This window comes from Pseudophryne corroboree, assembly GCF_028390025.1.
Source record: "Pseudophryne corroboree isolate aPseCor3 chromosome 2 unlocalized genomic scaffold, aPseCor3.hap2 SUPER_2_unloc_1, whole genome shotgun sequence".
Lineage (NCBI taxonomy): Eukaryota > Metazoa > Chordata > Amphibia > Anura > Myobatrachidae > Pseudophryne > Pseudophryne corroboree.
This window is the reverse complement of record NW_026967488.1, coordinates 1,570,235-1,593,031: the sequence shown is the minus strand read 5'-3', so window position 1 is coordinate 1,593,031 and position 22,797 is coordinate 1,570,235. Positions and strand designations below refer to the sequence as shown.

Below are 22,797 nucleotides of genomic sequence, written 5' to 3'. Positions count from 1 at the left end.
GCATTGACACGCTTATCCAAGAAGGTGGCCCTACCGTCTCCGGATACGGCCGCACTCAAGGATTCTGCAGATAGAAAGCAGGAATCAATCCTGAAAGCTGTGTATACACATTCAGGTACTATCCTGAGGCCGGCCATTGCGTCGGCATGGATGTGCAGCGCAGTAGCAGCATGGACTGATTCTCTGTCGGAGGAGTTAGACACCATGGACAGAGATAATATCTTATTGACCCTGGGGCATATAAAAGACGCGGTCGTGTATATGCGGGATGCTCAGAGGGACTTTTGTTCTCTCAGCTCTAAAATAAATGTATTGTCCATCTCTGCCAGAAGGGTCCTATGAACTAGGCAGTGGACAGGGGATGCTGACTCGAAAAGACATATATGGAGGTTTTACCGTATAAGGGTGAGGAATTATTTGGGGACGGTCTCTCAGACCTCATTTCGACGGCGACTGATGGGAAGTCAAAATTCTTGCCGTATGTTTCCTCATAGCCTAAGATAGCACCGTATTATCAAATGCAGTCCTTTCGTCCCCCAAGGAGCAAAAAGGTCAGAGGGGCATCTTTCCTTGCCAGAGGTAAGGGAAAAGGAAAAAAGCTGCATCAGGCAGCCAGTGCCCAGGAGCAGAAGTCCTCCCCGGCCTCCTCTAAATCTACCGCATGACGCTGGGGCGCCACAGGCGGAGCCAGGAGCGGTGGGGGCGCGTCTCAAGAATTTCAGCCACCAGTGGGTGTGTTCACGGGTGGATCCTTGGGCGATACAGATTGTGTCTCGGGGATACAAGCTGGAATTCGAAGAGGCGCCTCCTCAACGCTTCCTGTAATCTGCCTTGCCGGCCTCCCCCATGGAGAGGGAAGTAGTGCTGGCGGCAATACACAAACTATATCTCCAGCAGGTGGTGGTGAATGTTCCCCTACTTCAGCAGGGAAGGGGTTACTACTCCACAATGTTTGTGGTACCGAAACCGGACGGTTCGGTCAGGCCCATTTTGAATTTAAAGTCCCTGAACATTTATCTAAAGAAATTCAAATTCAAAATGGAATCGTTCAGAGCCGTCATTGCAAGCCTGGAGGAGGGGGATTACATGGTGTCCTTGGACATCAAGGATGCTTACTTGCATATCCCCATTTTTCCTCCTCATCAGGAGTACCTCAGGTTTGTGGTACAGGACTGTCATTACCAATTCCAGACTTTGCCGTTTGGCCTGTCCACGGCACCGAGAATATTTACCAAGGTGATGGCGGAGATGATGATACTCCTTCGGAAGAAAGGAGTTACAATTATCCCATACTTGGATGATCTCCTCATAAAGGCGAGGTCCAGAGAGCAGTTGCTGATCAATGTGGCACACTCTCAGGAAGTGTTGAGACAGCACGGCTGGATCCTGAATAATCCAAAGTCGCAGCTGATTCCTTCAACACGTCTGCCCTTCCTGGGCATGATTCTGGACACAGACCAGAAGAAGGTGTTTCTCCCGGAGAAGGCGGCTCAGGAGCTCATGACTCTGGTCAGAGGCCTCCTAAAACCGAAAAAGGTATCTGTGCATCACTGCACGCGAGTCCTGGGAAAGATGGTGGCGTCATACGAAGCCATTCCCTTCGGCAGGTTCTATGCGAGGATCTTTCAGTGGGATCTGCTGGAAAGTGGTCCGGATCGCATCTTCAGATGCATCGGCTGATCACCCTGTCTCCCAGGGCCAGGGTTTCTCTTCTGTGGTGGCTGCAGAGTGCTCCTCTCCTCGAGGGTCGCAGGTTCGGCATACAGGACTGGGTCCTGGTGACCATGGATGCAAGCCTCCGAGGGTGGGGGGCAGTCACTCAGGGAAAAAACTTCCAAGGACTGTGGTCAAGTCAAGAGGCTTGTTTGCACATCAATATCCTGGAACTAAGGGCAATATACAATGCCCTGACTCAAGCGGAGCCGCTGCTCCGAGAAAAACCAGTGCTGATTCAGTCAGACAACATCACTGCGGTCGCTCATGTAAACCGCCAGGGTGGCACAAGAAGCAGGATGGCAATGGCGGAAGCCACCAGGATTCTTCGTTGGGCGGAGAATCACGTACAAGCACTGTCAGCAGTGTTCATTCTGGGAGTGGACAACTGGGAAGCAGACTTCCTCAGCAGACACGACCTACACCCGGGAGAGTGGGGACTTCATCCAGAAGTCTTCTCGCAGATTGTAAATCGATGGGAACTGCCACAGGTGGACATGATGGCGTCCCGTCTCAACAAAAAGCTAAAAAGGTATTGCGCCAGGTCAAGGGACCCTCAGGCAATAGCTGTGGACGCTCTGGTGACACCGTGGGTGTTCCAGTCAGTCTACGTGTTTCCTCCTCTACCTCTCATACCCAAGGTGCTGAGGATCATAAGGAAAAGAGGAGTAAGAACAATACTCATTGTTCCGGATTGCCCAAGAAGAACTTGGTACCCAGAACTGCAAGAGTTGATATCAGAGAACCCATGGCCTCTGCCTCTCAGACAGGACCTGTTGCAACAGGGCCCCTGTCTGTTCCAAGACTTACCGCGGCTGCGTTTGACGGCATGGCGGTTGAACGCCGGATCCTAGCGGAAAAGGGAATCGCGGAGGAAGTTATCCCTAAAGCTAATAAAGGCTAGGAAGGACGTGACAACAAAACATTATCACCGAATATGGCGAAAATATGTTGCTTGGTGTGAGGCCAGGAAGGCCCCTACAGAGGAATTTCAACTGGGCGATTCCTACACTTCCTGCAGGCAGGTGTGACTATGGGCCTTAAACTAGGATCCATAAAGGTCCATATTTCGGCCCTATCCATTTTATTTCAAAAAGAACTGGCTTCACTGCCTGAGGTTCAGACATTTGTTAAGGGAGTGCTGCATATTTAGCCCCCTTTTGTGCCACCAGTGGCGCCTTGGGATCTCAATGTAGTTTTGGATTTCCTGAAATCTCACTGGTTTGAGCCACTTAAGACAGTGGAGCTCAAGTATCTCACTTGGAAAGTGGTCATGCTGTTGGCCTTGGCTTCGGCTAGGCGTGTGTCAGAATTGGCGGCTTTGTCATGTAAAAGCCCCTACCTGATTTTCCATGTAGATAGGGCAGAATTACGGACCCGTCCGCAGTTTCTGCCGAAGGTGGTGTCATCTTTTCACCTGAACCAACCTATTGTGGTACCTGCGGCTACTCGTGACCTGGAGGACTCCAAGTTACTCGATGTAGTCCGGGCTTTGAAGATTTATGTTTCTAGAACGGCTGGAGTCAGAAAGACTGACTCGCTGTTCATACTGTATGCACCCAACAAGCTGGGTGCTCCTGCTTCAAAGCAAACTATTGCTCGCTGGATCGGTAACACGATTCAGCAGGCTCATTCTGCGGCAGGATTGCCGCATCTAAGATCAGTAAAGGCCCATTCCACGAGGAAGGTGGGCTCTTCTTGGGCGGCTGCCCGAGGGGTCTCGGCATTACAACTTTGCCGAGCAGCTACTTGGTCGGGTTATGACACTTTTGCTAAGTTCTACAAGTTTGATACCCTGGCTGAGGAGGACCTTGAGTTTGCTCATTCGGTGCTGCAGAGTCATCCGCACTCTCCTGCCCGTTTGGGAGCTTTGGTGGAGTCCCCAGCATCCACTTAGGACGTTAGAGAAAATAAGATTTTACTCACCGGTAAATCTATTTCTCGTAGTCCGTAGTGGATGCTGGGCGCCCGTCCTAAGTGCGGACTTTCTGCAATACGTGTATATAGTTATTGCGTAATACAGGGTTTTGGTTATGAGCCATCTGTTCAGTTATGTTCATACTGTTAACTGGGTAAGTTTATCACAAGTTGTACGGTGTGATTGGTGTGGCTGGTATAAATCTTACCCTGGGTTCCAAATCCTTTCCTTATTATGTCAGCTCTTCCGGGCACAGTTTCCTTAACTGAGGTCTGGAGGAGGGGCATAGAGGGAGGAGCCAGTGCACACCAGATATAGTACTAAATCTTTCTTAAAGTGCCCAGTCTCCTGCGGAGCCCGTCTATTCCCCATGGTCCTTACGGAGTCCCCAGCATCCACTACGGACTACGAGAAATAGATTTACCGGTGAGTAAAATCTTATTTTTTTTCCTTTAGGATCCACAGTAGTATCCACAGGCTATACATTGGGATATGAGGTAGCGTCAGCGGAATGGCACCAACAATCAAAGCTTTTGGCCTCCCAGAATGCAAGCAGCCAGTATCCCATAAGCTCCGCCTCCTGGCTCAGGCAAATCAGTTTTTTGTTGGTGCGGCAGGAGCCGGACCGCGGTCTAGGGTTGCTGGTTTTAGCAGTCATAAGCTTTTTCTTTATTTTATTTTCTCTATCGTCCTAGTGGATGCTGGGGTTCCTGAAAGGACCATGGGGAATAGCGGCTCCGCAGGAGACAGGGCACAAAAAGTAAAGCTTTTCCAGATCAGGTGGTGTGCACTGGCTCCTCCCCCTATGACCCTCCTCCAGACTCCAGTTAGATTTTTGTGCCCGGCCGAGAAGGGTGCAATCTAGGTGGCTCTCCTAAAGAGCTGGCAACAGGATCACTGCAACGAGGGACTGAGGGGAGAAGAAGTGAACTCACCTGCGTGCAGGATGGATTGGCTTCTTGGCTACTGGACATCGGCTCCAGAGGGACGATCACAGGTACAGCCTGGATGGTCACCGGAGCCGCGCCGCCGGCCCCCTTGCAGATGCTGAAGTCAGAAGAGGTCCAGAATCGGCGGCTGAAGACTCCTGCAGTCTTCTAAAGGTAGCGCACAGCACTGCAGCTGTGCGCCATTTTCCTCTCAGCACACTTCACACGCAGTCACTGAGGGTGCAGGGCGCTGGGGGGGGGCGCCCTGGGAGGCAAATGTAACCTATATAAAGGCTAAAAATACCTCACATATAGCCCCCAGAGGCTATATGGAGATATTTAACCCCTGCCTGGATTCACTAAATAGCGGGAGACGAGCCCGCCGGAAAAGGGGCGGGGCCTATCTCCTCAGCACACGGCGCCATTTCCTCTCACAGCTCCGCTGGTCAGGACGGCTCCCAGGTCTCTCCCCTGCACTGCACTACAGAAACAGGGTAAAACAGAGAGGGGGGGCAAATTTATGGCGATATTTTGATATATATAAAGCAGCTATAAGGGAGCACTTATTATAAGGCTATCCCTGTTATATATAGCGCTTTTGGTGTGTGCTGGCAAACTCTCCCTCTGTCTCCCCAAAGGGCTAGTGGGTCCTGTCTTCGTTAGGAGCATTCCCTGTGTGTCTGCTGTGTGTCGGTACGTGTGTGTCGACATGTATGAGGACGATATTGGTGTGGAGGCGGAGCAATTGCCAAATATGAGGATGTCACCCCCTAGGGAGTCGACACCAGAATGGATGCCTTTATTTATGGAACTACGGGATAGTGTCAACACGCTAAAGCAGTCGTTTGACGACATGAGACGGCCGGACAATCAATTAGTGCCTGTCCAGGCGACTCAAACACCGTCAGGGGCTGTGAAACGCCCTTTGCCTCAGTCGGTCGACACAGACCCAGACACAGGCACTGACTCCAGTGGTGACGGTGACGAATCAACCGTATTTTCCAGTAGGGCCACACGTTATATGATTTTGGCAATGAAGGAGGCGTTACATTTAGCTGATACTACAGGTACCACTAAACAGGGTATTATGTGGGGTGTGAAAAAACTACCTATAGTTTTTCCTGAATCAGAAGAATTAAATGACGTGTGTGATGAAGCGTGGGTTGCCCCTGATAAAAAGCTGATAATTTCAAAGAAATTATTGGCATTATACCCTTTCCCGCCAGAGGTTAGGGAGCGCTGGGAAACACCTCCTAGGGTGGACAAGGCGCTAACACGCTTATCTAAACAAGTGGCGTTACCCTCTCCTGAGACGGCCGCACTTAAAGATCCATCAGATAGGAGGATGGAAAATATCCAAAAAAGTATATACACACATGCAGGTGTTATACTACGACCAGCTATAGCGACTGCCTGGAGGTGCAGTGCTGGGGTAGTTTGGTCAGAGTCCCTGATTGAAAATATTGATACCCTGGACAGGGACAATATTTTACTGTCGTTAGAACAAATAAAGGATGCATTTCTTTATATGCGTGATGCACAGAGGGATATCTGCACACTGGCATCACGGGTAAGTGCTATGTCCTTTTCGGCCAGAAGAGCTTTATGGACGCGACAGTGGACAGGCGATGCGGATTCAAAACGAACAGAAAAAGGCACCGACTTTTCAACCGCAGCCCTTTCGTTCCTTTAAAAATAAGAGAGCAAAGGGCTATTCATATCTGCCACGAGGCAGAGGAAGGGGGAAGAAACAGCAACAGGCAGCTCCTTCCCAGGAACAGAAGCCCTCCCCGGCTTCTACAAAAGCCTCAGCATGACGCTGGGGCTTCTCAAGCGGACTCGGGGACGGTGGGTGGTCGTCTCAAAAATTACAGCGCGCAGTGGGCTCACTCGCAGGTAGATCCCTGGATCCTGCAGATAATATCTCAGGGGTACAGGTTGGAATTAGAGACAGATCCACCTCGCCGTTTCCTGAAGTCTGCTTTACCAACGTCCCCCTCCGAAAGGGAGACGGTTTTGGAAGCCATTCACAAGCTGTACTCTCAGCAGGTGATAGTCAAGGTACCTCTTCTACAACAAGGGAAGGGGTATTATTCCACTCTTTTTGTGGTACCGAAGCCGGATGGCTCGGTAAGGCCTATTCTAAATCTGAAGTCCTTGAACCTGTACATAAAGATGTTCAAGTTCAAGATGGAGTCACTCAGAGCAGTGATAGCGAACCTGGAAGAGGGGGACTTTATGGTATCCTTGGACATCAAGGATGCGTATCTCCACGTTCCAATTTACCCCTCACACCAGGGGTACCTCAGGTTCGTTGTACAAAACTGTCACTATCAGTTTCAGACGCTGCCGTTCGGATTGTCCACGGCACCTCGGGTCTTTACAAAGGTAATGGCCGAGATGATGATTCTGCTTCGAAGAAAAGGCATATTAATTATCCCATACTTGGACGATCTCCTAATAAGGGCAAGGTCCAGAGAACAGCTAGAGATGGGATTAGCACTGTCTCAAGAAGTGCTAAAACAGCACGGGTGGATTCTGAATATTCCAAAATCCCAGTTAATGCCGACAACTCGTCTGCTGTTCCTAGGGATGATTCTGGACACGGTTCAGAAAAAGGTTTTTCTCCCGGAGGAAAAAGCCAAGGAGTTATCCGAGCTTGTCAGGAACCTCCTAAAACCAGGAAAAGTGTCTGTACATCAATGCACAAGAGTCCTGGGAAAAATGGTGGCTTCTTACGAAGCAATTCCATTCGGCAGATTCCACGCAAGAATTTTCCAAAGGGATCTGTTGGGCAAATGGTCAGGGTCGCATCTTCAGATGCACCTGCGGATAACCCTGTCTCCAAGGACAAGGGTGTCTCTTCTGTGGTGGTTGCAGAGTGCTCATCTATTGGAGGGCCGCAGATTCGGCATACAGGATTGGATCCTGGTGACCACGGACGCCAGCCTGAGAGGCTGGGGAGCAGTCACACAAGGAAGAAACTTCCAGGGAGTATGGACGAGCCTGGAAACGTCTCTTCACATAAACATTCTGGAACTAAGAGCAATATACAATGCTCTAAGCCAGGCAGAACCTCTGCTTCAGGGAAAACCGGTGTTGATCCAGTCGGACAACATCACGGCAGTCGCCCATGTGAACAGACAGGGCGGCACAAGAAGCAGGAGTGCAATGGCAGAAGCTGCAAGGATTCTTCGCTGGGCAGAGAATCATGTGATAGCACTGTCAGCAGTGTTCATCCCGGGAGTGGACAACTGGGAAGCAGACTTCCTCAGCAGACACGATCTTCACCCGGGAGAGTGGGGACTTCATCCAGAAGTCTTCCACTTGCTGGTAACCCGTTGGGAAAGACCAATGGTGGACATGATGGCGTCTCGCCTCAACAAAAAACTGGACAGGTATTGCGCCAGGTCAAGAGATCCGCAGGCAATAGCTGTGGACGCGCTGGTAACGCCTTGGGTGTACCAGTCGGTGTATGTGTTTCCTCCTCTGCCTCTCATACCAAAAGTATTGAGAATTATACGGCAAAGAGGCGTAAGGACGATACTAGTGGTTCCGGATTGGCCAAGAAGGACTTGGTACCCGGAACTTCAAGAGATGATCACGGAAGATCCGTGGCCTCTACCTCTAAGGAGGGACTTGCTTCAGCAGGGTCCCTGTCTGTTTCAAGACTTACCGCGGCTGCGTTTGACGGCATGGCGGTTGAACGCCGGATCCTAAAGGGAAAAGGGCATGCCGGAAGAAGTCATTCCTACTTTGATTAAAGCAAGGAAGGAAGTAACCGTGCAACATTATCACCGAATTTGGCGAAAATATGTTGCGTGGTGCGAAGATCGGAGTGCTCCGACGGAGGAATTTCAACTGGGTCGATTCCTACATTTCCTGCAATCAGGATTGTCTATGGGTCTCAAATTGGGATCTATTAAGGTTCAAATTTCGGCCCTGTCGATTTTTCTTTCAAAAAGAATTGGCTTCAGTCCCTGAAGTCCAGACCTTTGTTAAGGGAGTGCTACATATACAGCCTCCTGTGGTGCCTCCAGTGGCACCGTGGGATCTCAATGTGGTTTTGGACTTTCTAAAATCTCATTGGTTTGAACCACTAAAGAAGGTGGATTTGAAATATCTCACATGGAAAGTGACCATGCTTCTAGCCCTGGCTTCGGCCAGGAGAGTGTCAGAACTGGCAGCTTTATCTTACAAAAGCCCATATCTGATTTTCCATTCGGACAGGGCAGAACTGCGGACTCGTCCGCATTTTCTCCCTAAGGTGGTGTCAGCATTTCATCTGAACCAGCCTATTGTAGTGCCTGCGGCTACAAGTGACTTGGAGGACTCCAAGTTACTGGACGTTGTCAGAGCATTAAAAATATATATTGCAAGGACAGCTGGAGTCAGAAAATCTGACTCGTTGTTTATATTGTATGCACCCAACAAGATGGGTGCTCCTGCGTCTAAGCAGACGATTGCTCGTTGGATCTGTAGCACAATCCAACTTGCACATTCTGTGGCAGGCCTGCCACAGCCTAAATCTGTAAAGGCCCACTCCACAAGGAAGGTGGGCTCATCTTGGGCGGCTGCCCGAGGGGTCTCGGCATTACAACTTTGCCGAGCAGCTACGTGGTCAGGGGAGAACACGTTTGTAAAATTTTACAAATTTGATACTCTGGCTAAGGAGGACCTGGAGTTCTCTCATTCGGTGCTGCAGAGTCATCCGCACTCTCCCGCCCGTTTGGGAGCTTTGGTATAATCCCCATGGTCCTTTCAGGAACCCCAGCATCCACTAGGACGATAGAGAAAATAAGATTTTACTTACCGATAAATCTATTTCTCGGAGTCCGTAGTGGATGCTGGGCGCCCATCCCAAGTGCGGATTATCTGCAATAATTGTACATAGTTATTGTTAACTAATTCGGGTTATTGTTGAAGGAAGCCATCTTTCAGAGGCTCCGCTGTTATCATACTGTTAACTGGGTTTAGATCACAAGTTGTACGGTGTGATTGGTGTGGCTGGTATGAGTCTTACCCGGGATTCAAAATCCTCCCTTATTGTGTACGCTCGTCCGGGCACAGTACCTAACTGGAGTCTGGAGGAGGGTCATAGGGGGAGGAGCCAGTGCACACCACCTGATCTGGAAAAGCTTTACTTTTTGTGCCCTGTCTCCTGCGGAGCCGCTATTCCCCATGGTCCTTTCAGGAACCCCAGCATCCACTACGGACTCCGAGAAATAGATTTATCGGTAAGTAAAATCTTATTTTTATAGTCTTATTCTTTTTGAGCGATTTTTCTAATTGGCGTCTTATACGCATCTTAGAGAGAGTCGCTCTGGCTGGCTCATAAATTGGGCAAAGTCATCCCTGGTTCCCTCACAACGTATGACGCATCTAGGGGCTCTATTGGATTCCAGGCTTCAGAGTTTCTCTACCTCTGAACAAAATATCCACAATACAAACAAGGATTCAGGAGCTACTACACAATTGAAGAGTACCCATTCATGCAGCAATGCGAGTGATGGGATCTATGGTGTCAACATTCGCTGGAATATGCTCAATTCCACTCGAGGCCCCATCAGTGTCTGATCCTTTCCAAATGGAATGGGTTACATCAGACCATAAACACTCAGACTATGGTCCTTCCTCAGGATGTACGGAGGTCGTTAGCCTGGTGGCTGCAGACATCCCATTTGGATCTCTTGAGTGGGAGGTTCTGACAACGGACGCCAGTCTTCAGGGCTGGGGAGCCGTGTCGGAAAAGTGCTGCTTCCAGGAGCAGTGGACCAAGGAAGAAAGTTGCCTACCGATAAATATATTGGAACTTCTGGCCATATTTACAGCACTCACTCAGGCAAAGGACATACTTCAAGGAAAACCGGTTCAGCTTCGCTCAGACAATGTGACGGCAGTGGCGTACCTAAATCGTCAGGGAGGAACTCTCAGCCAAAAGGCAATGAAGGAGGTAAGCCGCACGTTAAGGTGGGTAGAACTTCATAATCCGGCCTTGTACGCAGTGTTCGTTCCGGGAGTCCTAAACTGAGAAACGGATGTCCTTAGTCGACACACCCTTCATGCAAACGAATGGGCTTTACACCCTGAGGTCTTCCAGATTCTGGTAAACGAGTGGGGGCTGCCAGAGATAGACCTCATGGCTTCTCATCAGAAAAACAAAGTTCCCGCATACGGGTCAAGAACAAAGGATCCCAAAGCGATATTCTTGGATGCCCTGTCAGTGAGATGGGTCTTTCGTCTGACCCATGTGTTTTCATCGATCGCCCTGTTGCCCAGGGTGATTTGGAAAGTCAAACAAGGTTAGGGCGCCGTGATACTAATAGCTCTGGCATGGCCCAGAATACATTGGTTCACAGACCTGCAGAGGCTGTCTCTGGATACTCCGTTTCTACTGCCTCAACGTCCAGATCTACTGTCTCAGGGTCCCTGTCTCTACAAACACCTGGATCGACTCTTTGACGGTGTGGCTCTTGAGACGTCCAACCTGAAAGCAAAAGGATTTTCAGAACAGGTAATTCAAACAATGCTTATAGCAAGGAAACCGTCCTCCGCTCGCATTTATCACGGAGTATGGCAAGACTATATTCAGTGGTGCAATGCTAGCATTCCTTCAGGCAGTAATGGACCAAAGTCTCCGGGTGGCTCCTTGAAGTTCAGGTGTCCGCATTGACGGTATGGTTTCAAAAGAAAATTGCTAACCTACAGGATGTGCGCACTTTTTTCCAGGGAATGCTGCACATTCAACCTCCTTTTGTTCCTCCTACAGTGCCTTGGGATGTAAATTTAGTCCTAAAGACGCTTCAAGTTGTCCCATTTTTACCACTGAGTTAAGTGGATCTTAAATGGTTGACCGCTAAAGTTCTCATTTTACTGGCTATTGCTTCAGCTGGAAGAGTGTCAGATTTAGGGCCTTTTCTGATTTTTCATCCAGAGCGGTTCTCAGAACCAAATCTGGTTGTCTTCCTAATGTGGTGTCTAAATTCCACCTTAACGAAGAAATTGTGTTTCCGGCTTTCCAAGGGCCGGATCTTTCTGCGGGAGATGCTTCTTTAGGCGTAGTCCGGGCGTGGCTTCGGATGACTATCTCGGAAGCTTATTCTCAAGCTGATCTCCCTGTTCCGCTAATATCTCTGCTCACTCTACTCATAAGGAAGGTCCATCTTGGGCTGCACGCCGGGCGGAACAAATGTGTAAGGCAGCCACATGGTCTTTCATTAACACATTCATTAGACATTATGCCTTTGATACATTTACCTCTCAGGACGGTGCATTCGGGCGAAGGATTCTCCTGTCCAATCCTGTCTCTACTAAATTTGCTTTGAGACATTGCAATGTATATCCTGTGGATACTGCTGTGGACCCTGCAGTGTGTGTGTGTGTATATATGTATGTGTGTGTATATATGTATGTGTGTGTGTGTGTGTATGTGTATGTATGTGTATATATATATATATATATATATATATATATATAATTATACACACACGTAGTGAGCAGGGACCCTGGTGTGGGGATTGTACACTGTATAATTATGCTGTTGTCTCTGACATGTGGGATATATATATATATATATAGTGACGGGGAGTTAGTAGGGAGCAGGGATCCTGGTGTGGGGACTGTACACTGTATAATTATGCTGTTAGCTCTGGAACTTGGTTATAAAAGTGTAACTTTTATCTTCCCAGGATGTCTGTGTGTTTTAAAAACTGGAACCCGGGAAGGTCCCAACAAAGGGAAGAGTTTCTATATCTGTTCTGCCAGTCGCCGCACTCCCTGCCCATTTATCCAGCCTGCAGAGTAAGTGTCCTCCCTGAGTCTAGTTGTCCGGGGATGAATGTTGGTGCGTAGGAATCGGGGGGAAGGGGGGGATGAATGTCAGGACTGCTCTGTGTATAGGAATCGGGGGAGGGATGAATGTAGGGACTGCTCAGTGTCTAGTGGTTGAGGGATGAGTTTAGGGACTGCTCCGTGTCTAGTGGTTGAGGGATGAATGTAGGGACTGCTCCGTGTCTGGCGGTTGAGGGATGAATGTAGGGACTGGTCTGTGTCTAGTGGTTGAGGGATGAATGTCGAGACTGCTCTGTATATAGGAATCGTGGAGGGATGAATGTAGGGACTGCTCTGTGTCTAGTGGTTGAGGGATGAATGTTGGGACTGCTCTATGTCTAGTGGTAGAGGGATGAATGTAGGGACTGCTCCGTGTCTAGTGGTTGAGGGATGAATGTAGGGACTGCTCCGTGTCTAGTGGTTGAGGGATGAATGTAGGGACTGCTCCGTGTCTGGTGGTTGAGGGATGAATGTAGGGACTGCTCCGTGTCTGGTGGTTGAGGGATGAATGTAGGGACTGCTCCGTGTCTAGTGGTTGAGGGATGAATGTAAGGACTGGTCTGTGTCTAGTGGTTGAGGGATGAATGTCGAGACTGCTCTGTATATAGGAATCGGGGAGGGATGAATGTAGGGACTGCTCTGTGTCTAGTGGTAGAGGGATGACTGTAGGGACTGCTCCGTGTCTAGTGGTTGAGGGATGAATGTAGGGACTGCTCCGTGTCTAGTGGTAGAGGGATGAATGTCGGGACTGCACCGTGTCTGGTGGTTGAGGGATGAATGTAGGGACTGCTCCGTGTCTAGTGGTTGAGGGATGATTGTAGGAACTGCTCTTGTGTCTAGTGGTTGAGGGATGAATGTTGGGACTGCTCTGTGTCTAGTGGTAGAGGGATGAATGTTGGGACTGCTCTGTGTCTAGTGGTAGAGGGATGAATGTTGGGACTGCTCTGTGTCTAGTGGTAGAGGGATGAATGTAGGGACTGCTCTGTGTCTAGTGGTAGAGGGATGAATGTAGGGACTGCTCCGTGTCTAGTGGTTGAGGGATGAATGTAGGGACTGCTCCGTGTCTAGTGGTAGAGGGATGAATGTCGGGACTGCTCCGTGTCTGGTGGTTGAGGGATGAATGTAGGGACTGCTCCGTGTCTAGTGGTTGAGGGATGAATGTAGGGACTGCTCTGTATATAGGAATCAGGGAGGGATGAATGTAGGGACTGCTGTGTCTAGTGGTTGAGTGATGAATGTAGGGACTGCTCTGTGTCTAGGAATCGGGGAGGGATGAATGTAGGGACTGCTCCGTGTCTAGTGGTTGAGGGATGAATGTAGGGACTGCTCCGTGTCTAGTGGTTGAGGGATGAATGTAGGGACTGCTCTGTGTCTAGTGGTTGAGGGATGAATGTTGGGACTGCTCTATGTCTAGTGGTAGAGGGATGAATGTAGGGACTGCTCCGTGTCTAGTGGTAGAGGGATGAATGTCGGGACTGCTCTGTGTCTAGTGGTTGAGGGATGAATGTTGGGACTGCTCTGTGTCTAGTGGTAGAGGAATGAATCTAGGGACTGCTCTGTGTCTAGTGGTAGAGGAATGAATGTAGGGACTGCTCCGTGTGTCGTGGTTGAGGGATGAATATCTGGACTGCTCTGTGTCTAGGAATCGGGGAGGGATGAATGTAGGGACTGTTGTGGGTCTAGGAATCGAGGAGGGATGAATGTAGGGAATTCTCCCTGTCTAGTGGTTGAGGGATGAATGTCGGGACTGCTCCGTGTCTAGTGGTTGAGGGATGAATGTCGAGACTGCTCTGTATATAGGAATCAGGGAGGGATGAATGTAGGGACTGCTGTGTCTAGTGGTTGAGTGATGAATGTAGGGACTGCTCTGTGTCTAGGAATCGGGGAGGGATGAATGTCGGGACTGCTCTGTGTCTAGGAATCGGGGAGGGATGAATGTCGGGACTGCTCCGTGTCTCGTGGTAGAGGGATGAATGTAAGGACTGCTCCGTGTCTCGTGGTAGAGGGATGAATGTAGGGACTGCTCCGTTTCTCGTGGTAGAGGGATGAATGTAGGGACTGCTCCGTGTCTAGGGGTTGAGGGATGAATGTCGGGACTGCTCTGTGTCTAGGAATCGGGGAGGGATGAATGTCGGGACTGCTCCGTGTCTCGTGGTAGAGGGATGAATGTAAGGACTGCTCCGTGTCTCGTGGTAGAGGGATGAATGTAGGGACTGCTCCGTTTCTCGTGGTAGAGGGATGAATGTAGGGACTGCTCCGTGTCTAGGGGTTGAGGGATGAATGTCGGGACTGCTCCGTGTCTAGGGGTTGAGGGATGAATGTCGAGACTGCTCTGTATATAGGAATCGGGGAGGGATGAATGTAGGGACTGCTCCATGTATTGGAGTCGGGGAGGGATGAATGTAGGGAATGCTCTGTGTCTAGGAATCGGGGAGGGATGAATGTCGGGACTGCTCTGTGTCTAGGAATCGGGGAGGGATGAATGTAGGGACTGCTCTGTGTCTCGTGGTAGAGGGATGAATGTAGGGACTGCTCCGTGTCTCGTGGTAGAGGGATGAATGTAGGGACTGCTCCGTTTCTCGTGGTAGAGGGATGAATGTAGGGACTGCTCCGTGTCTCATGGTTGAGGGATTAATGTAGGGACTGCTCCGTGTCTCATGGGGACTGCTCCGTGTCTCGTGGTTGAGGGATGAATGTAGGGACTGCTCTGTGTCTAGGAATCGGGGAGGGATGAATGTGGGGACTGTTGTGGGTCTAGGAATCGAGGAGGGATGAATGTAGGGAATGCTCTGTTTCTAGTGGTTGAGGGATGAATGTAGGGACTGTTCCGTGTCTAGTGATTGAGGGATGAATGTAGGGACTACTCTGTGTATTGTAGTCTGGGAGGAATGAATATGGGGACTGCTCCGTGTCTCGTGGTTGAGTGATGAATGTTGGGACTTCTCCGTGTATTGGAGTCGGGGAGGGATGAATGCTGGGACTGCTCTGTGTCTCGTGGTTGAGTGATGAATGTAGGGAATGCTCTGTGTATTGTAGTCGGGGAGGAATGAATATGGGGACTGCTCCGTGTCTCGTGCTTGAGTGATGAATGTAGGGACTGCTGTGTATTGGAGTCGGGGAGGAATGAATATGGGGACTGCTCCGTGTCTAGTGGTTGAGGGATGAATGTCGGGACTGCTCCGTGTCTAGTGGTTGAGGGATGAATGTCGGGACTGCTCCGTGTCTAGTGGTTGAGGGATGAATGTAGGGACTGCTCCGTGTCTCGTGGTTGAGGGATGAATGTTGGGACTGCTCCGTGTATTGGAGTCTGGAAAGGATGAATGTTGAGACTGCTCTGTGTCTCGTGGTTGAGTGATGAATGTAGGGACTACTCTGTGTCTAGGAATCGGGGAGTGATGAGTGTCGGGATTGCTCTGTGTCTAGGAATTCGGGGAGGGATGAATGTAGGGACTGCTCTGTGTATTGGAGTCGGGGAGGAATGAATATGGGGACTGCTTAGTGTCTAGTGGTTGAGGGATGAATGTCGGGACTGCTCCGTGTCTAGTGATTGAGGGATGAATGTCGGAACTGCTCCGTGTCTAGTGGTTGAAGGATGAATGTTGGGACTTCTCCGTGTATTGGAGTCTGGAAGGGATGAATGTTGGGACTGCTCTGTGTCTCGTGGTTGAGTGATGAATGTAGGGAATGCTCTGTGTCTCGTGGTTGAGTTATGAATGTAGGGACTGCTCTGTGTCTAGGAATCGGGGAGGTATCAATGTCGGGACTGCTCCATGTCTAGTGGTTGAGGGATGAATGTCGGGACTGCTCCGTGTCTTGTGGTTGAGGGATGAATGTAGGGACTGCTCCGTGTCTAGTGGTTGAGGGATGCATGTAGGGACTGCTCTGTGTCTCGTGGTTGAGTGATGAATGTAGGGACTGCTCTGTGTCTAGTAATCGGGGAGGTATGAATGTTGGGACTGCTCTGTCTAGGAATCGGGGAGGGATGAATTTAGGGAATGCTCTGTGTCTAGGAATCGGGGAGGGATGAATTTAGGGAATGCTCTGTGTCTAGGAATCGGGGAGGGATGAATGTAGGGACTGCTCCGCATCAAGTGGTTGAGGGATGAACGTCGGGACTTCTCCGTGTCTAGTGGTTGAAGGATGAATGTAGGGACTTCTCCTTGTCTAGTGGTTGAGTGATGAATATAGGGACTGCTCGGTGTCTTGTGGTCGCGATATGAATGTAGGGACTGCTCCGTTTCTCGTGGCCGCGCGATGATATGTAGTGATGATACTCTGGGAGCGGGATGATATGTAGTGATAATACTTTGGGAGCGGGATGATATGTAGTGATGATACTCTGGGAGCGGGATAATATGTAGTGATGATACTCTGGGAGCAGAATAGTATGTAGTGATAATACTCTGGGAGCGGGATGATACGTAGTGATGATACTCTGGGAGCAGGATGATACGTAGTGATGATACTCTGGGAGCGGGATGATATGTAGTGATAATACTTTGGGAGCGGGATGATATGTAGTGATGATACTCTGGGAGCGGGATGACATGTAGTGATGATCTCTGGGAGCGGGATGATATGTAGTGATGATACTCTGGGAGCAGAATAGTATGTAGTGATGATACTATGGGAGCGGGATGATATGTAGTGATGATACTCTGGGAGCGGGATGATATGTAGTGATAATACTCTGGGAGCAGGATGATACGTAGTGATGATACTCTGGGAGCAGGATGATACGTAGTGATGATACTCTGGGAGCGGGATAGTATGTAGTGATGATACTCTGGGAGCGGGATAATATGTAGTGATAATACTCTGGGAGCAGGATGATATGTAGTGATTATACTCTGGGAGCGGGATGATATGTAGTGATGATACTCTGGGAGCGGGATGATATGTAGGGATGATACTCTGGGAGCGGGATGATACGTAGTGATGATACTCTGGGAGCGGGATGATACGTAGTGATGATACCCTGGGAGCGGGATAGCATGTAGTGATGTTACTCTGGGAGTGGGATGATATGTAGTGATTATACTCAGGGAGCGGGATGATATGTAGTGATAATACTCTGGGAGCGGGATGATATGTAGTGATGATACTCTGGGAGTGGGATGATACGTAGTGATGATACTCTGGGAGCAGGATAGTATGTAGTGATGATACTCTGGGAGCGGGATGATATGTAGTGATGATACTCTGGGAGCGGGATAGTATGTAGTGATGATACTCTGGGAGCGGCATGATACTCTGGGAGCGGGATGATACGCGGTGATGATACTCTGGGAGCGGGATAATATGTAGTGATTATACTCTGGGAGCGGGATGATATGTAGTGATGATACTCTGGGAGTGGGATGATACTCTGGGAGCAGGTTAGTATGTAGTGATGATACTCTGGGAGTGGGATGATACGTAGTGATGATACTCTGGGAGCGGGATGATACGCGGTGATGATACTCTGGGAGCAGGTTAGTATGTAGTGATGATACTCTGGGAGTGGGATGATACGTAGTGATGATACTCTGGGAGCGGGATGATATGTAGTGATGATACTCTGGGAGCGGGATGATACGTAGTGATGATACTCTGGGAGCGTGATAGTATGTAATGATGATACTCTGGGAGCAGGATAGTATGTAGTGATGATACTCTGGGAGCGTGATAGTATGTAATGATGATACTCTGGGAGCGGGATGATATGTAGTGATGATACTCTGGGAGTGGGATGATATGTAGTGATGATACTCTGGGAGCGGGATGATATGCAGTGATGATACTCTGGGAGCGGGATGATACGTAGTGATGATACTCTGGGAGCAGGATAGTATGTAGTGATGATACTCTGGGAGCGGGATGATACGTAGTGGTGATACTCTGGGAGCGGGATGATACGTAGTGGTGATACTCTGGGAGCTGGATAGTATGTAGTGGTGATACTCTAGGAGCGGGATGATATGTAGTGATGATACTATGGGAGCGGGATGATACGTAGTGATGATACTCTGGGAGCGGAATGATGCGTAGTGATGATACTCTGGGAGCGGGATGATACGTAGTGATGATACTCTGGGAGCGGGATGATATGTAGTGATGATACTCTGGGAGCGGGATGATATGTAGTGATGATACTCTGGGAGCGGGATGATACGTAGTGATGATACTCTGGGAGCGGAATGATGCGTAGTGATGATACTCTGGGAGCGGGATGATACGTAGTGATGATACTCTGGGAGCGGGATGATATGTAGTGATGATACTCTGGGAGCGGGATGATATGTAGTGATGATACTCTGGGAGCGGGATGATATGTAGTGATGATACTCTGGGAGCGGGATAGTACGTAGTGATGATACTCTGGGAGCGGGATGATATGTAGTGATGATACTCTGGGAGCGTGATAGTATGTAGTGATGATACTCTGGGAGCGGGATGATATGTAGTGATGATACTCTGGGAGCGGGATGATATGTAGTGATACTCTGGGAGCGGGATGATATGTAGTGATGATACTCTGGGAGCGGGATAGTACGTAGTGATGATACTCTGGGAGCGGGATGATACATAGTGATGATACCCTGGGAGCGGGATAGCATGTAGTGATGTTACTCTGGGAGCGGGATGATATGTAGTGATTATACTCTGTAAGCAGGATGATATGTAGTGATGATACTCTGGGAGCGGGATGATATGTAGTGATGATACTCTGGGAGTGGGATGATACGTAGTGATGATACTCTGGGAGCGGAATGATATGTAGTGATGATACTCTGGGAGCGGGATGATACGTAGGGATGGTACTCTGGGAATGGGATGATATGTAGTGATGATATTCTGGGAGCGGGATGATACGTAGGGATGGTACTCTGGGAGCAGGATAGTACGTAGTGATGATACTCTGGGGGCGGGATAGTACGTAGTGATGATACTCTGGGGGCGGGATAGTGGCCCTCATTCCGAGTTGATCGCTCGCAAGGCGATTTTAGCAGAGTTACACACGCTAAGCCGCCGCCTACTGGGAGTGAATCTTAGCTTCTTAAAATTGCGACCGATGTATTCGCAATATTGCGATTACTAACTACTTAGCAGTTTCAGAGTAGCTTCAGACTTACTCTGCCTGTGCGATCAGTTCAGTGCTTGTCGTTCCTGTTTTGACGTCACAAACACACCCAGCGTTCGCCCAGACACTCCCCCGTTTCCCCGGCCACTCCTGCGTTTTTTCCGGAAACGGTAGCGTTTTTTCCCGCACGCCCATAAAACGGCCTGTTTCCGCCCAGTAACACCCATTTCCTGTCAATCACATTACGATCGCCGGAGCGAAGAAAAAGCCGTGAGTAAAAATACTATCTCCATTGTAAAATTACTTGGCGCAGTCGCAGTACGAATATTGCGCATGCGTACTAAGCGGAATTTCACTGCGATGCGATGAAAAATACCGAGCGATCAACTCGGAATGAGGGCCAGTATGTAGTGATGATACTCTGGGAGCGGGATAGTATGTAGTGATGATACTCTGGGAGCGGGATAGTATGTAGTGATGATACTCTGGTAGCGGGATGATACGTAGTGATGATACTTTGGGAGCGGGATGATACGTAGTGATGATACCCTGGGAGCGGGATAGCATGTAGTGATGTTACTCTGGGAGCGGGATGATATGTAGTGATTATACTCTGGGAGCGGGATGATATGTAGTGATGATACTCTGGGAGCGGGATGATATGTAGTGATGATACTCTGGGAGCGGGATGATGCGTAGTGATGATACTCTGGGAGCAGGATAGTATGTAGTGATGATACTCTGGGAGTGGGATGATATGTAGTGATTCTACTCTGGGAGCGGGATGATATGTAGTAATGATACTCTGGGAGTGGGATGATATGTAGTGATTATACTCTGGGAGCGGGATAGTATGTAGTGATGATACTCTGGGAGCGGGATGATACGTAGTGATGATACTCTGGGAGCGGGATGATATGTAGTGATGATACTCTTGGAGCGTGATAGTATGTAGTGATGATACTCTGGGAGCGGGATAGTATGTAGTGATGATACTCTGGGAGCGGGATGATATGTAGTGATGATACTCTGGGAGCGGGATGATATGTAGTGATGATACTCTGGGAGTGGGATGATACGTAGTGATGATACTCTGGGAGCAGGATAGTATGTAGTGATGATACTCTGGGAGCGAGATGATACGTAGTGATGATACTCTGGGAGTGGGATGATATGTAGTGATTATACTCTGGGAGCGGGATAGTATGTAGTGATGATACTCTGGAAGCGGGATGATACTCTGGGAGCGGGATGATACGCGGTGATGATACTCTGGGAGCGGGATAATATGTAGTGATGATACTCTGGGAGCTGGATAGTATGTAGTGATGATACTCTGGGAGCGGGATAATATGTAGTGATGATACTCTGGGAGCGGGATGATACGTAGTGATGATACTCTGGGAGCGGGAGAGTATGTAGTGATGATACTCTGGGAGCGGGATGATATGTAGTGATGATACTTTGGGAGCGGGATGATATGTAGTGATGATACTCTGGGAGCGGGATGATACGTAGTGATGACACTCTGGGAGCAGGATGATATGTAGTGATGATACTCTGGGAGCGGGATGATATGTAGTGATGATACTCTGGGAGCGGGATAGTACGTAGTGATGATACTTTGGGAGCGGGATGATATGTAGTGATGATACTCTGGGAGCGGGATGATATGTAGTGATGATACTCTGGGAGCGGGATAGTATGTAGTGATGATACTCTGGGATCGGGATAGTATGTAGTGATGATACTCTGGGAGCGGGATAGTATGTAGTGATGATACTCTGGGAGCGGGATGATACGTAGTGATGATACTCTGGGAGCGGGATAGTGTGTAGTGATGATACTCTGGGAGCGGGATGATACGTAGTGATGATACTCTGGGCGCGGGATGATATGTAGTGATGATACTCTGGGAGCGGGATGATACGTAGTGATGATATTCTGGGAGCGGGATGATATGTAGTGATGATACTCTGGGAGCAGGATGATATGTAGTGATGATACTCTGGGAGCGGGATAGTATGTAGTGATGATACTCTGGGAGCGGGATGATATGTAGTGATAATACTCTGGGAGCGGGATGATACGTAGTGATGATACTCTGGGAGCGGGATGATATGTAGTGATGATACTATGGGAGCGGGATGATACGTAGTGATGATACTCTGGGAGCGGGATGATATGTAGTGATGATACTCTGGGAGCGGGATGATACGTAGTGATGATACTCTGGGCGCGGGATGATATGTAGTGATGATACTCTGGGAGCGGGATGATACGTAGTGATGACACTCTGGGAGCGGGATGATACGTAGTGATGATACTCTGGGCGCGGGATGATATGTAGTGATGATACTCTGGGAGCGGGATGATATGTAGTGATGATACTCTGGGAGCGGGATGATATGTAGTGATGATACTCTGGGAGCGGGATGATATGTAGTGATGATACTATGGGAGCGGGATGATACGTAGTGATGATACCCTGGGAGCGGGATGATATGTAGTGATGATACTATGGGAGCGGGATGATACGTAGTGATGATACTCTGGGCGCGGGATGATATGTAGTGATGATACTCTGGGAGCGGGATGATATGTGGTGATGATACTCTGGGAGCGGGATGATATGTAGTGATGATACTCTGGGAGCGGGATGATACGTAGTGATGATACTCTGGGAGCGGGATGATATGTAGTGATGATACTATGGGAGCGGGATGATACGTAGTGATGATACTCTGGGAGCGGGATGATACGTAGTGATGATACTCTGGGAGCGGGATGATACGTAGTGACGACACTCTGGGAGCGGGATGATACGTAGTGATGACACTCTGGGAGCGGGATGATACGTAGTGATGATACTCTGGGCGCGGGATGATATGTAGTGATGATACTCTGGGAGCGGGATGATATGTGGTGATGATACTCTGGGAGCGGGATGATATGTAGTGATGATACTCTGGGAGTGGGATGATACGTAGTGATGATACTCTGGGAGCAGGATAGTATGTAGTGATGATACTCTGGGAGCGGGATGATATGTAGTGATGATACTCTGGGAGCGTGATAGTATGTAGTGATGATACTCTGGGAGCGGGATGATACGTAGTGATGATACTCTGGGAGCGGGATGATATGTAGTGATGATACTCTGGGAGCGGGATGATATGTAGTGATGATACTCTGGGAGCGTGATAGTATGTAGTGATGATACTCTGGGAGCGGGATAGTATGTAGTGATGATACTCTGGGAGCGGGATGATACGTAGTGATGATACTCTGGGAGCAGGATATTATGTAGTGATGATACTCTGGGAGTGGGATGATATGTAGTG

The 22,797-nt window shown here is 49.2% G+C and overlaps 1 protein-coding gene across 3 annotated transcripts in view; it reads left to right on the top strand.

Moving 5' to 3' along the window:
• Positions 1-22,797, top strand: part of TTF2 (transcription termination factor 2) — a 143,758-nt gene that overhangs the window by 5,692 nt on the left and 115,269 nt on the right. For all 3 annotated transcript variants that reach the window (XM_063948739.1, XM_063948740.1, XM_063948741.1), the window contains exon 3: positions 12,249-12,360. In XM_063948739.1, the coding sequence (XP_063804809.1) occupies positions 12,249-12,360 (112 nt within the window). The remainder of the gene's footprint in view (positions 1-12,248; positions 12,361-22,797) is intronic.